Source organism: Rhincodon typus, chromosome 36, assembly GCF_021869965.1.
Source record: "Rhincodon typus isolate 14 chromosome 36, sRhiTyp1.1, whole genome shotgun sequence".
Lineage (NCBI taxonomy): Eukaryota > Metazoa > Chordata > Chondrichthyes > Orectolobiformes > Rhincodontidae > Rhincodon > Rhincodon typus.
The window spans coordinates 12,588,346-12,605,947 of NC_063367.1; the positions used below are offsets into that span (position 1 = coordinate 12,588,346).

At 42.3% G+C, this 17,602-nt stretch overlaps 1 protein-coding gene across 1 annotated transcript in view; it reads left to right on the forward strand.

Moving 5' to 3' along the window:
• hcn4 (hyperpolarization activated cyclic nucleotide-gated potassium channel 4) overlaps window positions 1-17,602 on the forward strand; it is a 352,489-nt gene that overhangs the window by 206,988 nt on the left and 127,899 nt on the right. Inside the window, exon 4 of the mRNA XM_048617159.1 lies at window positions 4,873-5,091. Within this exon, the coding sequence (XP_048473116.1) occupies window positions 4,873-5,091 (219 nt within the window). The remainder of the gene's footprint in view (window positions 1-4,872; window positions 5,092-17,602) is intronic.

A 17,602-nucleotide genomic window follows, 5' to 3' on the forward strand; every position in this document is an offset into this window, starting at 1 on the left:
GTTGCTGGAAAAGCTCAGTAGGTCTGGCAGCATCTGTGAAGGAAAAAGCAGAGTTAACGTTTTGGGTCCGGTGACCCTTCCTCAAAACTGGGGAACTCAGTTCTGAGGAAGGGTCACCAGACCCGAAACATTAACTCTGTTTTTTCCTTCACAATGAAGAGCTGAGAATTGCTTGAGAGGTGAAAGATGGCACCTGACGATCGGTGACTGTGTCGTTGTTGGTGTCCAGCAGTGCAGCAGTGGCAGGGAAAACATCATGGCAACATCGATGAGGTGGGCCGGGGTTGGAGTGTAGTCTCCGACATTGGTGGGTTCGGCGCTGGCAATGCCGGAATCGGCCCAGCAGCGAAAGATGGCATCTGAGGATTGGCATCTTTGGCATTAGTTAAGTCTGCTTAGGTGGCAGCGGGGTGGCGGTGGTTCTGAGCTGGCTCAGACCTCGAACGTAGATGGACTTCTCTTTAAGCTATACCTTTTCATTTTTCTCTCATTCTTAAACTATCAAAATGGCGCTCTGTTTTGGCAAGAGACGAAAGTTTTTCACTGATTTATTTATATTTATTGATGTAAAAATACATGTGACAACATAAACCATCCATTCAATCTGAGAGAGGTTCTTGGTAGGGCCAGGAGTTGAGGCTTTGAGGAAAGCTGGACTGCACAGACCAGAGAAGCAAAGGTGGAAGGTTGCGAAGCAAGAGGAGAGGGTGTCTCTTATGGAAAACAGCACCACTGTAAGAAGGCCCCTTCCCACCAAGAATGAAGCATGCTAATCAGGCTTCTCACCCATTGCCAACTTTCAAGCACTCATCTGTCATAAAATTGCAACTGCGTGGAACTAATTGTCTATTTAAATGCTTTTTTTAACAAAAAAGGGAAAAAAAAACTTATCGGATGTGGGTCTTCCTAGCATGTCCAACTATGTTGTTCATCCCTAATTGCCCTTGAAATGAATGGCTGTTTCTGCCACTTCAGAGGGAAGTTAAGAATAAAGCATGTTGTTGTGGGCCTGGGGCCACATGTAGGCCAGACCAGTTAAAGACAGTAGGTTTCTACCTCCTCACCCTCACCTAAAAGACATTAAAGAATCTGTTAGATTTTTTACAACAATGGATGATAGCTCTGTGCTCACCATTACTGAGGCTAAATTTCAAGGGGAGGTGATGACCTAATGGTATTATCACTGGACTGTTACTATGCAGAGACCTGGGTTCGAATCCCGCCATGGTAGATGGTGAAATTTGAATTCAATAAATATCTGGATGATGACCACAAATCCATTGTTGATTGTTGGAAAAACCCATCTGATTCACTGAAGTTCTTTAGGGAAGGAAACTACCATCCTTACCTGGTCTGGCCGACTTGTGACTCCACACCTACAGCAATGTGGTTGACTCTCAACTGTCCTCTGGGCAATAAATGCTGCCTAGCCAGCAACACCCTCATCCTGTGAATAAAGGGGAAAAAAAAATTCCAGAGCACAGAATTGAATTTCATTGCCACTACGTGCCAAGGTGAGATTTCAGAGCATGTCCTGAGAGCATTTGTTCTGGCCTATGTTTGGCATAAGTGCAGGAGGGATCTTGAGGTCAAATTGGAAGTGATTGGATAGGCAACAAGAAAGGCACCCATGGAATTTTATAGGTCTTCCCTCCTGCAAGCCCACAGGGGAGGAAAAAATTCAACCCGCTGTGTCAATGTTCCATTTTCTCAGAACTAAGAGTCCTTGTGATTCTTCTGTGGAAATAGAATGACATGTCTTTACCCTATTTAGCAAGTTGCGCAATGATCATATTGCTCAACAATATTTACAGATACCAGAAGCTGATGGAATACGAGGCTCAGTAATCTAAGTGATCTCGTCCAAGCTAGAGCATAATTGAAGGAAGGAAAATGAATAGAACTATCACAGGAAGTCTAGAACATTCTTTGAGCAACAAGTCATTTTCTAAGAATCTGTGACAGCTGGTAAGATAATTAATGAATCGCGGAGTGTACCCAATGACGTTTTTTAACAATTGGCTCTATCTCTGAAGATTATGTCCTCCACTTCACAACAGCCAGTGGCATATGAAGTAGATGCATGCATTTCTCATTTCACTGTCAGATGTACAGTCAAGTACAGTACAGTGAAGAGTGAAGTGCTCTCTTTTTAAGTGTAGACTATTTTTGATAATGATGGTGACGACTATTTGTTTGCAACATGTCACAATGTCCTCGACACATGAGTTAAGTACAATGGCAAAATAGGATATCGATTTTCACTACACAGGATACTGGCAGAACGTACTGCAACAGCGATTCACTGTGCCACAGACAAGAGAGAGAGCAACAATGCTTCTATAATATCTTTCCACTCAGTGAGCTTTCAAGCAGCTTCTGGGCCAGCAAAGGGTGATATACTGACCACAGCCCAAACCAATGTTGCCACTTGACTCTGAGAGAGGCTGGTGTTGACTTAGGAGAGGGTTGATAAACAAAGAGGCAGGCCAATGTCTGATTTTGACAAGAGTTGCAACACATCTTGAGGCTTTAAAGTAGAAAGTGTAACTCATGAACAAATCACCAATGCTGTCAAGAAGTATCACCAAAATGTTATGGAGAAAACACTCTCGGAAACATACATTGTGGTCTTAAAGAGAATAGTCACTGAAATAAAAGGTGAGGTTAAAATTCATGGTGATCCACCTTAAAAGGTCTTGAGTTCAAGACCATAAATAGTAGGAGCAGAAGTAGGCCATTCAGCCCATCAAGTCTGATTTGACATTCAAAGAGATCATGGCTGATCTGATAATCCTCAACTCCACTCTGCTGCCTTTTCCCTATACCCCTGATTCTCTGAATGATTCAAAACCTTTCTGTCTCAGCCTTGAATACACAGATAAGATTGAAATTGTCCAACATGAGGTTGACATACATAACAGTACATAATAAAAATCCTGAATTTAGATTGTGTCTTTCAGGAAGACTAGATGTCCCACAAGAAATTTCTTCACCTAGAGAGTGGGGAGCCTGTGGAATTCTCTGCCATTGGAAGCAGTTGAGGCCAAAACATTGAACGTTTTCAGGAAGGAGTTAGAGCTAGTGAGATCAAAGGATATGGGGAGAAAATAGGTACAAGGTACTGAATTGGATGATCAAATCTGATCATATTGAATGGTAGAGCAGGCTTGAATGGCCTACCAATGCTCCTATTTTCTATATGTTTCTATGTCCCAAAATGTTTTATAGCTAATTGATAGTTTTGAATATAATCACAGTTGCAATGCAGAAAAATGATAATGATTAGTACACAGCAAGCTCCCACAAAGGGCCACATGGTGATGACCAGATAATCTATTGAATGTGGAATGAGTAGCTTTCAGGACAATGCCCTGTGCTTTTTCAGGACAGTGCCATGGGATTTTTTCAGATCCTGCTTGAGAAGGCATCTCATGTGAAAGATAGCACCTTTGCAGTGCACCAGTCTCCTGATGCTGCACTTGGAATGTCAACCAAGATTTTGTGCTTAGGTCTTGGAGTAGGACACAGGCACGCAGATTCAGAGGCAAAGAATACCACACACAGAACCACTGGCCTGGCTGTGGCTGTTTTCTTCACAAGGGAAAATATTGTTTCATCTTCCAGCAAATAATCAAATGTGAAACAGATAGATTTAATTTGTTAAAGGGACATTGTCTTCACCAAAAGGCAATAGGCAAGCATTTCTTTGAATGGTTTGGAGCAGGGAGTTGATGCACAACTTCACAGGGAGTTAAGAGTCAACCACATTGCTGTGGGTCGGAGTCACATGTAGGCCAGACCAAGTAAAGATGGCAGTTTCTTTCCCTAAAGGATGTCAGTGAATCAGATGGCTTTTTCCTGACAATTGACAATGGATTTATGGTCATCATTAGACTCTTAATTCCAGATTATTTAAAAGAAAATCAAATTCAAACTCCACTGTTTGCTACAGCAGGGTTCGAAAGCGCATCCCCAGAACATTATCTGTGCCTCTGGATTTAAAGTTCAGCGGTAGTATCATTAGGCTATTGCCTCCCCCTGCATTTAGTACAAAGGACCAATTCTCTCCCATTCACACTTTAATTTACACACTTTTTATATTGTTTTGTTTTTATTTTGCAGTATTAACAACCTCTTGGTCTTCTGTGTGAACATTTCTTTCGTCCACCATTGACTCCATATCTCCAGTGGCTGACTCTCTAAATTCCTGTCTAAACTTCATTGCCTCCCTAACTCTCTATCAACCTTTAAGTTGCTCCTTCAAATGTACCTCCTGGACCAAGCTTTTGACATCAGCCCTAGTGTCTCCTCAGGTGACCCGGCGTCCCTCTGGTTTGCTGATACTTCTGAAACGTTTTGTATTGCTTTACATGTGACTTCATACAAGTTGCTGTTGGTGTACTGTCTTTTGTATCAGGCTTGCACAGTGGGAGAAGGAATTGACGAACGTAAGGGAAAGAGGAGAAAAAAAAACTGTGACAAATGAATTAGTAAAATATTCTGCTTATTTTCTTACAGTAGCCGTAACATTGCAGGGAGGATGGGATTTGCAGAATAGAATTTTACGTGTTCCTTTTCAACTTCACCTATAATGAAATGATAAGATTCAGATTTGTCGTATTTAGTTATGTCTACTGCTGAACTCACTTTGCAAATTAGCACCGACGCACAACAAAAACAGGAGTTGCTGGAAAAGCTCAGCAGGTCTAGCAGCATCTGTGAAGAAGGCAAAAAACAATCAGAGTTAACGTTTCCAGCAAACATTTCTAGCGTTTCCAGCAACTTCTGTTTTTGTTCCTGATTGACAGTGTCCTCAGTTCTTTCAGTTTTTATTCTTGCTGCCCTCTGACAGTTTGTTCTCCTTCACAGGATGAGACCTGGTCGAAGCAGTACACCTATGCCCTGTTCAAAGCAATGAGCCACATGCTGTGCATCGGGTACGGAAAGCAGGCACCTGTTGGTATGTCTGACGTCTGGTTGACCATGCTCAGCATGATAGTGGGTGCCACCTGCTATGCTATGTTCATCGGCCATGCCACCGCACTCATTCAGTCATTGGACTCATCTCGGAGGCAGTACCAAGAGAAGGTAAGGGCCCACTAACTTCATTCACATCCAAAGCGATGGCCTCCTGTTTACAGAAATCTCGCTAGCCCTAACGCTGGATGGCTGAATGCCGCTGGTGAGCCTGTGTACCTGAAACTAATGCTGTCAGTTTTATTTGACACAAATTCTTTATTCGGGAACCTGCAATATTGTAGTGAATAATAGATACCCGAGAATGAATACAAGGCTGTAATCTAATCAAGGGTTCCATTCTTGTCGTAAACTGTGAGAATATTCACGTGTCACCTGAACTCAGAGATTGTATTGCTCTTTTCAAATTGTTCCAAGTTATTTGTGTCGAACACAACACTATTAATTCAATACAAGCATGCAGTCATCTGATGGATGTATTTGTTTGTGTTCTACATTGTTGATCTATGATGGCGGTTATCTGAAGGGTTAATGATTACAGTGCAGGTTTATTTCAAAATAATATTCAGGCTGCTATCTGTATGCATAAAGACATCATTTTCAATAAACCTGAAAACCGGATGAAGAAATGTATTTATAGCGTTGAAATCAGCACTATTAATGTTATTACTTCTATCAGGGAGCACCAAATGTAGCAACTCGTATTTGTTCAATACCGTAAATGAATAAGGAAAGGTAAAGTGGGACAAAAATTGAATGGGTGTAACATTTAGAAGGAGACTTAGCAGATCTGACCAACGATGTCGTCAAAGAGATACGTTCTTAGAAAAATTGCAAAAAATTGTGGTGGAACGAGAATGGGAAGTCCAGGAAGGGACTGAGGCAGCTGAAGGTTGGGCTGGTTAAAGGAAGGAGAAGATGATTTGGCTCTTGAGGTGGTATGGGGTGGAAGCCATGGAAAGATATGAAGCTGTGGGTTAAGATCTCGATTCAGTGCTTTAAGGAGCAAGGAGATAGAGCTGGGACTGGCGTAATGCGATGGAGGGGTCACTTAATATAGCCAAAGGTACGGTTAATAGAGTTTAAGTCAATGAAAGGGAAAGGATGAGAGGAGACAATTTGGAAAATGAAATTAGGGAAATGAAACACTCAATTATTGTAACAGGAAACTCGTGTCACTGGGACAATATTTTGGAAATGTTCCCTTTTACAATGTCAGTATCCTCTAAAATGATAATGTGCTTTCTTTTAAATGAATCTTTCACCAACCTTATTGTTCATCCTTATTCTTGGTGGTTGAATTATCATTGTTCCTGGTGCCCCAATTGTTGTTGCCTTGCAGTACCTCGTTTGAAAGCTCAGCGTTTGCATACAACATTGGGCTACCAGACATTTTACTTAAGACTGGCTTTTTCCTCATCCATCTTGTCCTGATAACTCGCAGAGAAAGCTGAGGCCTCAAAAGAAAGCAATTTGCCACCTTTGACTGCAGCAAACACACTCTAGGCATCATGCATAGGTTCTCTACTTTGATTATTTATAACGGTAGTGATTGAAACGCAGTATCAAGCAAGCAGTGCTGACAATACACTGTGTCCTGGTGGTTTGAAAGCTGAAGCGAACGCTTCCTTTCTGGGGCTGTGTCCTGCAGTCATTAACGTTTGAATATTTGACAAAGTGACAGGACCCTTGGCCCCTGCTACATGCCGAACGCCAGGTGGTCACTGCGCAAGCTGTCCTGCTGTATTCAATTCTGCCAGGGATAACTTACAGCGAAGCTGTTGACAGAATCCTCTTCGATGCTCACAGCAAGAGAGAAAGAGAGAGAAGCCCCTTTGATGAATAAAAATTAAGCTGCTTCAAGCAACTGAAACGTTGACTTTCCTGTTTCTCTGATGCTGCCTGGCCTGCTGTGTTCCTCCAGCTCCACACTGTGTTGACTCTGACTCCAGCATCGGCAGTTCTTGTTGTTTTTTAGTTTTGCGATTCGTTTTAACAACTGTTTAAAATGAAATAAAATGATCTCTCCAGAACAAAAGAACATAGAAGGTTAAGGGGTGATCTCATTGAAGTCTTCAAGATATTAACCGGAAAAGGCAGGTAGATAAAGATAAGCTATTTCCAGTGGTTGATGATTCTAGAACTAGGGGCATAGTCTGAGAATTAGGGCCAGACCATTCAGGAGAGATGTTAGGAAGCACTTTGGCACACAAACGGATGGTAAATTGTTGGAGCTCTTTTCCAGAAATGACAGGTGATACTGGATCAGTTGTTAATATCAAATCTGAGCTAGATACTTTTTGTTAAGCAAATGTATTATGGGGTATGGGTCAAGGGCAGGTATATGGAGCTAGGGCATATGTTAGGCTGGCACGGTGGTTAGCCCTGCTGCCTCACAGTGCCAGGGACCTGTGTTCAATTCGGGCGACTGCCTGTGTGGAGTTTGCACATTCTCCACGTGTCTGTGTGGGTTTCCTCCGGGTGCTCCGGTTTCCTCCCACAGTCCAAAGATGTGCAGGTTAGGTGGATTGGTCATGTTAAATTGTGTCCAGTGATGTGTAAATTAGATGGCTTAGTCATGGAGAATGCAGGGTTACAGGGATAAGGTAGCAGATGGGTCTGGGTGGGATGTTCTTTGGAGGGTTGGTGTAGACTTGATGGGCTGAATGGCCCGCTTCCACACTGTAGGGATTCTGATTCGATGAGATCAGCCATGATCTCATTGAATGGCAGAACTAGTTGGAGGGGTTGAATGACCTACTCCTGTTTCTATCTTCCTGTGATGTTTTTTTTTTAGAATTCCTACAGTGTGGAAACAGGTCCTTCGGCCCAACAAGTCCACACCGAACCTCAGAGCATCCCACCCAGATCCATGACCCCATGACCCATCACCTCCCTGAACACTACGGGCAATTTAGCATGGCCAATCTACCTAACCTGCACATCTTTGGACTGTGGGCGGAAACCGGAGCACCCGGAGAAAACCCACGCAGGCACGGGGAGAATGTGCAAACTCCACACAGACAGTCGCCCGAGGCTGGAATCGAACCAGGTCCCTGGCGCTGTGAGGCAGCAGTGCTAACCACTGTGCCACCGTGTCACGCAAGATGCAATTACAAATGTATTAATTTGGTTATAGGTTAGCCTATTCTGATTCAAGTCGCATGACCAAGATATTAGGCATCAGTCAATGCAGAATCTATGAGGCTATTCATTATCATTAGGCTGTAGGAATAGCCAAACTATTTGGTTTCTACTCTTTCAAAAGAATTAATGTTAAATGAGGGATGATGGATGGAGGCCCAAGTGAAGCAGATATTTTGCTGTTTGCTTTAAGAAGTCTGTTGTTGTGTTGTATCTTCCGTATAATTGCATGTGATTCTAGATGCCCTTGAGGGACCTGAGCTGCATTTACCAGAGGAAAGACTTCCCGGCACCAAAAAAATCTATTGGCCCGAAATCCGACTGCTCAACATCCATAATACACTGGCACTGACCTTAAAGGTTTTAGACTTGGCCTTCTGCCTGCATCTTAAGGGAGGTCTTGCCTTGGAGAGCTGCCAGCCAATCTGATTAGATGTTAGTTTGATAGCTCCAGCAACAGCAGACATGAACAGTTGCTATTGCTGGGACCTCTGCAGGAGAAGATCTTCACGGCTAAGTCAGGAATCTTTTCTCGAGCCTGCCTGGCACATCTCAATGAGGGGTTGGGTTTGTGAGAGTTGGGGTGGGGAAGTTGTGTCTTGGTTGGGATGGGTAAAAGATGTGAGGAGTAGGATTCATTCCTGAAGGGGCGGTGCCCCTGAAGGGTATGGGGTCACATTCAAATAGGTACCAGGCACCAACATTCCTGCCCACTAGTGGCCATTTAACAACTTCAATAGGTGTGTATAGGCTTGACATCTTGCCTGCCCATCATAACAAGGGAGACAGGTTGCGAATGGGTACAAAGATGGTAAGCCCCTCAGTTTATTGCACGAACCATTGCATCTCCAAATAAATTGGTGAGAAGGGCACATAAAGTTCAATTCATTCTATTCCATGTTTATTCTTCGGAATTGTGTTTTACCCTTAGCAAGGTGCAATCTATTCATACCCAAAGGAAGATAGATTGCAGTGATGGGTCACTGGATAGTTTTCTGGGATGTGCAGGCTGTATTTGGTGGACAGCTTGAGTGTATTACATCAAACTATCTAGGTGTTAGAAGAATGAAAGGTTACATTACTGAAACATCTAGGAATCTGAGCGGATTGACAGAGGAGATACCAAGAGGCTGTTACCTTGGCTGGCGAGTCAAGAACCAACAGACACTATCTCAGGATATGAAGCAGTCATTTTGGGATAGGGTTGACTCAGTTTGAGAATCTTTGGAATTGACTAATCCAATGGGCTCTACATTTTCAGTTGTTGAGTGCTTTCAAGGCTTGGATCTTTGGGTATTCAGACTCGAAGGAGATCCAGGATCATGAGGATGGAGCAAGGAGGTGGAGCTGAACTAGAACATCACCATAATCGTACTGAATGGTACAGCAATCAAAGCCTATTTCTGCTTCTTTTTAAAAATGTTTTTATATTTCAAACCACCCTACTTCATGGTACTACCTTCAGATTTATCTATGCTTATTTAAGGGTCACCTTTCAACAAAAAAAACAGTGAAGTGTAGATTTGTTATCCATCTACCATAATCAATCATTACATCAAATGATTTAAAGAGGGAGTTTGCCACTGATGACAATGCAGCCTGAGGAGAAAGGGAATAGCCTCAGAGAAGTTACCATAACATTTAGCCTTAAGATGGGTATAGACCAACAGTTTCACCATCTCTGAGAGTGGTCCTATTTTAGTTGTACCAACCAGTATTGTATTGATAATAATGAATTATTTGAACCTTCAGTTGCCTGGGAACTTAATTCTGGAATTCATCTCACATTTTCACTTCTCTGCTTCATTTTCCTCTAGGATCAACCATTTTGATAAAACTTTTGACCATCTGACCTCGAATATCTCCTCATGATGCTCAACATTATATTTTGTTTTATAATACTCCTGTGAAATGCCTTTCATTATGTTAATGGTGCCATGTAAATGTAAGTTGTTGTTTAGCTGGTGTGGAATGTGAAGTCCTTTAGTTACACATTATTGACCTCTTTGGCGTCAAGGAAGAATTACTATGCCATAACGGTTTCCAAACAGCAAACTAAAACTTGAGTCAATGAGGACTTTTAAACTGTTTGTCTAGTCAAGTACATTTTTAACCTGGTCCTATTTAGCATCTATTTCTAAAGCAGGTCTTTATGGGTATACTTTATGTTCCTTGTGGCAGGTAGCATTCTGAAAAAGTACAGCACAGGAGATACATTAATCAGCTATTTCTCATCCATTCAGCTACTATTATAAAATAAACCAATTTACTAAAACCTAAACAAAATAAATAAGGACCAGCAGCCCCTGAAGGGCACCTGCAGGAAAAGTCAAAATTGCAAAGGAAGCTGAAATAACGCCAAAGAGGCCAATATCCTGTAACCAAGTCACCCTTTATTTACACATTCACAGTAAATGGACTCTCACCAGCCAACTCAAAGACAGTTCCCAGAATGAGGAGAATTTCCAACATTCCTGTTTATATCTGTCAGACAGGGCTCTATTATCGGCCCAGCTTAACAACCACAATTAAGGATCTCTTAGTCAATGAGATACACCTGGCCGTCATTCCAAACGTGACAGAAAATTTCAAATTTTGATCTAGAATATTGTGCTGAGGGATAATGAAACCCATCTCCTGCAGTGCCCACCAGTGGTGGAAGGCCTAAGTATACCCGCAGACACTTTGCTGCTCCCTTTCACAGGACACCTTCTTACAGACATATCATGAAAGGGAGGCACCCAATTGGGTGCCCACTGCCTGGACCTTTTAATGGTACCTTCGGCCAGACCCAGGACCGGACCCACAAAGAGGTTTCCTTATTTCCTCATTCCTTTCTGCATTTGGTGCCCAAAGATCAGGAGTATGGGAGCTAAAGTTCAAACTAAAACTGTAAAAGGAGCCACTTCATAGGACAGAAATGGCTTTGAGCTTGTTACAATTTATCCGGACTCCGTTCATCTAAATGGACAAAAAATGACAGCCCCTAATTACTTGCATCACATGGTCAGCATGGTGGCTCAGTTGTTAGCGCTGCTGCCTCACTGTGTCAGGGACCCGGGTTCGATTCCAGCCTCGGGTTACTGACTGTGTAGAGTTTGCACATTCTCCCTGTGTCAGCATGGGTATCCTCTGGGGTTTCCTCCCACAGTCCATGCTAAATTGCCTCGCAGTATCCAGGGATGGGTGGGATGCTCTTAACCCTAATCCAGGTTAGGTGGATTAGCCATGGGAAATGCAAGGTTACAGAGATACAGTGAAGGGGCGTTGGTCTGGGTGGGCTGCTCCTGGGAGGCTTGGTGGGGACTTGATGGACTGAATGGCCTGCTTCCCCACTGTAGGGATTCTATGATATTTCCTGCTAGTGTGCAACCCCCCGAACTACCCTCCTTATCAGCACCAAATCAGAGTTTTCTTTTACTGTGCAATTAAAGATGTGCCAACAAGGCCACTGTAACTTTTGCTTTTAGCCTCTGTTACCAGGGTCCACATGTTGCTTACAGCTCACGCTTGTGTCCTCACCAAAATCAAGTGTAGAAATTCATGACAATTTCCCCCCTCCCCCTTCCATAAGCGTAGCAGAGGTTGGTTGGACCAGTCTGACGACTGGGTGGGTCGTTATCAGACTGAAGAATCCAACCAGGAACAATACAAGTCCGTAGGCTCAACTGCTCGGTGCATATAGCTATCTGAGGAATGTCATTGTGCTTATTGATTTGTGACATTGCTTCTTTCTGAAAACGATTAATATCTTTTTATCTGCTAGGGCTGTGTTCTTAGGAAAGCTGCATTTAAAAGTAAACAGTAATTAAGCCTTACTTTCTGTTGTTTTCTCAACTGGATGAGTGACTTAGTCAGTGCCCTGATATTATTGTTATATCCATCTGAATTTTTGTTTGACAGGTGATCAATTTTCCCTTTCCACCTTCTGTGACACCTTTATACTCGATGATAGGTGTAATGGACTATACTAAAATTAGTGGAATCAGAATGAACATCTGACATCCTTAGATTAGCAAAAATGCACTAAATGCTGGAGATTTTGACATGACTGTACCACCTTTCTTAATTTAGTTTTATTGGAGCATCATTTAATTTAACTCCTCCACGTCTGCATTAATATAGCTCTTCTGCACCTTTTTCTTCTCGAACTCTCTATCCAAAGCCTGATCTGGCTCACAGCATGATATCCTCCACAATGGATAAAGTGAGGAGGCAGGTCCCGCATTCATTGCAGCTAGAATACAGGTTGAACCCCATGCCATAGGCACCAACCTGCTGTACATGAGGGGTGGTGGCATAATGATACGTTCAATGCATTGGTTGTCTAGAGCATGAGATTAAAGCTTTGAGGACATGGATTCAAACCCTAATCTGGCAGATGGTGCAATTTGAATTCAGTAAGATCTGGAATTAAGACAAACTAGCCTAACAGTGACCTCGTAATTATTGTAAAAACCCATTTGGTCATGCACCTTTGGTCTCCTGGTCTGAGGAAGAGCATTCATTTTATTGAGGGAGTCCAGTGAAGATTCACCAGACTGATTCCTGGGATGGCAGGAGTAACATATGAAGAAAGACGAGATCAACTGGGCTTGTACTCACTGAAATTTAGAAGAATGAGGAGTGATCTCATAGAAACATATAAAATGACAAGCTAGATGTTGGAAGAATATTTCTGATGTTGGACAAGCGCAGGACTAGGGGTCACAGTCTAAGAATAAGCGATAAACCATTCAGGACTGAGATGAGGAAGAATTTCTTCACAGAGGAGAGCTGTGAACCTGTGGAATTCTCTCCCACAGGAAGCTGTTGGAGCCAGTTTGTGAGATGCATTCAAGAGGGAGTTGGATGTGACCCTTGTGGCCAAAGGATCAAGGAGAAAGTGGGAGTCAGATACTGAAATTAATCAGCCATGATCATATAGAATGGTGGTGAAGGTTCAAAGGGCCAAATGGCCTGCTTCTGCACCTATTTTCCACATTTGTGGTCCCTTAGGGAAGGAAATCTGCTGTCCTGATCTGGTCTGGTCTACATGTGACTCCAGACCCACATGTAGGGTTGATTCTTCACTGCTGTCTGAAATGACCTAGTGAAGTGGTCAGTTCAAAGACAGTTAGGAATGGCCAACAAATGTACCAAATGAAAAATGTTAAAAGAAACCTGCCAGCCACCACAGCAATATGTACTGCAACATGTAGCTTGGAGCTGTGGATACTGATGGTATGAACTCCAATTTCCTTCCAGCACATGGCTGTTCAAGAATCTGCCCCAACCCTCTTACCTCCTGCCATTGGCCTGTTTTGGGAGGATTTACAAGATGGTACTCAAGGCCATCAAGATGGTACTGTTTAGCCATGTCATAACCACACTGTCCTTGGCTATCAAGTCCTGGATTGGGATTTGAACCTGGATTTTCTGGCTGTAAGGTAGGGTCAATGCCCATTGCACACCATAAGACAACCTTACATTAATACAGTCATATTAAGCAGGTGTTTTACAAAGTGACCTAAAAATATTTGAGTACAAAGGTACACAGTTGAATGTAAGGATGGTGTAACCTACAGAACTACAGACCAAGAGCTGGAAGGTAGGTTAGACTGGATAACTCTTCCACATCAGGCATGACCATGATGGGCTGAATGGTCACCTACTATGCCATAAATCTTTGTGTTTGTAACCTTTATGCTACATTCTATACATTAGCAACTCCACTGTCAAAGGATCGTGCTAAAGTCACACTAAAGAATTAAATCTTGAAGGCTGGCTGAAATATTAATGAACGTACTTTTGTGTCTTCAATCTGTCCATCTGTGAAAATCCAGTTTGGACACTTATAGAGCCTTATTGCCTCGGCTGTGGAAAGCTCATGTCGTTACCGAGGCCAGCATTTATTGTTCATCCCCTGTTGCCTTTGAGAAGATGGTGGCAATTCACCTACTTGGGTTTTTCTTTAGGAAAAACCTTTTCTGTCTGCAAGTGGTTGGATTCTAAATCCTGAGAATGTGACGGAGACCGGTGCAATAGAGTTATTTCAAAAAACGAATCAGATGACTACGCAGTAAGGGAGAATGTTCAGAGGTATGGGGAGAAGGCTTGGCAGTTGGTGGGGAGGGGGTGGGAGGTGGAAACCGTGGTCTCCTTCTGTCCTATAACCATTCTGTGATTCCATCAAACCTCAATATGTTTGTGTGACTGCTTTCCCACTGATGTGTGGCTGTTCGTCAAATTGAAAGTTGCAGCATAACTTAGGGAACAGATCTTAGACCCATTGCAGGAATTTGGAATAAGACAATTTACCTTTGCAATGGATCAAATTTCATTTAATCCAGCATCAATTCTAAACTTTTTCTAATCAACCTGTTCCCAAGCCAACCTTCCATCCATTGACTTGATCTACACTTCTCACTGCCTCAGGAAGGCAACCAACATCATCAAAGACCCCTCTCACCTTGATTATAACTTCTTCCAACCTCTTCCATTGGGCAGAGGATACAAAATCTTAAACACACATACCAACAGATTCAAAAACAGCTTCTTCCCCGCTTTTATTACACTTCTGAATGGACCTCTCCAATTTTAAATTTAATATTGACCTTGCTCTTTGTGCACCTTCTCTGCCTCTGTAACATTGTATTCCTTGCTGTGTTCTATTACCCTAATGCACTTTGTATTGTATGATCTGCCTGTATTGCACACAAAACAAAACTTTCCATATGTGGCAATAATAAATCAAATCACATCAAATCAAATCAAATCAAATTTGTAATTATGCCCCTCTGGAGCAGGTGGGACTTGAACCCTCCGGGCTCAGAGGTAGGGACATTAACACAAGAGCCCTACCATTCAATATTCACTATTTTTCTTTATATCCAAAAATGTCATCACCTGAATGACTTTCCCATCACCAAATCATCATGACATTTTTTTTTTTATTTTGTTCTAACTACTAATCATAATTGCCCATGTAGCCAATTAAATATTTACAAGCAAAGCCCATAATGGGCAATGCCAACTATCTAAAGTTAAGAGGGGTTAGAGAGAGTGGGAAGGGGACCGCTCAACATTCCCAATGATAGGAGAAATCTGTCAGCTATTGATAAGTACCGGAAATGTTTCTTAAAATTACAACCATGTACGGAACTTAGTTCGTAAGTCAGACTCCCATAAATCAAGGATTCCACCTTCCTCCACCGTACCCCCCTGCACTGTACATGCAATGGAGTGAAATTTTAATCCAGTTTCCCAGGAAAAAAATAGAACTGGTGAACTCAGAAGTTAAGGAATTTTTGGCAACAAACAAATAGGAAGCAGAAATAGTTCATTAGACCTCTTCTAGCCTACTCTGCCATTCAAAAAGATCATCGCTGATTTGATTGTAACCTCAAAATCTGTGCTCCCACTTACTCTTTTCACCCAACTCATCCCCCACCTCCAATTTACTTAACAAGAATCTATCTACCTCTACCTTAAAAATCACACTGCTGCAGGAAAGATGTTAAACCAGAAAGGGTTCAGAAAAGATTTACAAGAATGTTGCCGGGGTTGGAGAGTTTGAGCTATAGGGAGAGGCTGAATAGTCTGGTGCTGTTTTCCCTGGAGTGTTGGAGGCTGAGGGGTAACCTTATAGAGGTTTATAAAATTATGAGGGGCATGGATAGGATGAGTAGTCAAGGTTTTTTGCCCAGGGTAGGGGAGTCCAAAACTAGAGGGCATAGGTTTAAGGTGAGAGGGTAAAGAATTAAAACGAACCGGCTGGGCAACTTTTTCATGCTGTGGGTGGTGCGTGAATGGAATGAGCTGCCAGAGGAAGTGGTGGAGGCTGGTACAATTACAACATTGGAAAGCCATCTGGATGGGTACATGAATAGGAAGGGTTTGGAGGGATATGGGCCAAACGCTAGCAAATGGGACTAGATTAATTTAGAATATCTGGTCAGTATGGGCAAGTTGGGCTGAATGGTTTGTTTCTGTGCTGTACATCCCTATGACTCTATGACTCATCTTCCACCAACTTTTCAGGAAGAGGGTTACAAAGATTCACAACCCTGTGTGAGAACAGAAACTCACCTTATTCTGTTTTAAAAGGGCAAATCTTTACTGGACACTCTTGCTACAGTTTTTTATTGACATTATTCCCTCTTTGGCAGGAACAGAAGTTATGCAAGGTTGTATCACTTCAGCTACTCACTGCAAAAATCACCCATGGCATTGCTCATCATGTTCAGAGCATTTAGTGGAGCTACAGTGCCACCTGGTGGCTTTTAAAAGAAAATCTTTAATGGGATATGGGTGTCACCGGCAAAATTGGTTTTTGCTAACCATCCCGAGTTGCCCTTGGGCTGAGATATTCATCAGTCCATTTCAGAGGACAGTTAAGAATCAACAAACATTTCTGTAGGTCTGGAGTTACATGTAGGGCAGACCAGGTAAGGATGACAGATTTCCTTCCCTAAAGGATATGAGTGAACCAGATGGGTTTTAACTACAATTGTTCGTAGTTGTCAAGCTCACCATTGCTGAAAACAGCTTTATATTCAAAATGTATTAATTAAATTTAACTTTGATCAGCTGTCATAATGGGATTTGAACTCAAGTCCCCAGAGAAACATCATGGGTCTCTAGATTGTTAGTCTAGTTATTGTGACTGTTTGATTTGGTTTATTATTGTCACATGTACCTAGGCACAGTGAAAAGTTTTGTTTTGCGTGCAGTACAGGCAGATCATACCATACAAAGTGCATTAGGGTAATAGAACAGAGCAAGGAATGCAATGTTACAGCTGCAGAGAAGGTGCACAAAGAGCGAGATCAACGTTAAGTTTAAAATTTGAGAGGCCCATTCAAAACTTTAATTACAGTGGGGAAGAAGCTGTTCTAGAATCTGTTAGACTGTGCCACCATCCTTTTCCATAACCTGAAATCTGCCTCAATCAGCAATTATAGAACCACTAGAACTGACAATTCCAATTAAAAATGATCATGTAGGGAATTCTAATGCAAAATATTAACATTAAAAATGTGACCCAAAAATAGTCACAACTTAAAGTGAAGTTTTAGGTTAAGACTTTTCTTAACCTCATTTGCAAAGATCAACCCCCCCTTTGAAATATAGAAGATGGGTTGGACCATGACATGTCTTATATCAGTTTGCCTTGCAAATCTAGTGGACTTTTTTGGGATGTTTCGATAAGGGTAGAGCAGTTTATGCAGTTTGTATGAATTTCAGTAAGGGCTTTGACAAGGCCCCACATATGATACTGACAAAGAAGGTGAGACTCATAGGATCCATGTTAACTTTGCAAGTTGAATCCGAAATTGGCTTAGTGGTAGAAGGCTATTTGTGTGACAGGAGCCCGGTGTGCTGTGATACACCACAGGGTTCAATGCTGGGTCTGTTATTGTTTGCGATATTCACAAATGATGTGGATGAGAATGTGAGAGGGATGACACAAAGATTGGCTGAGTGGTTGACAGTG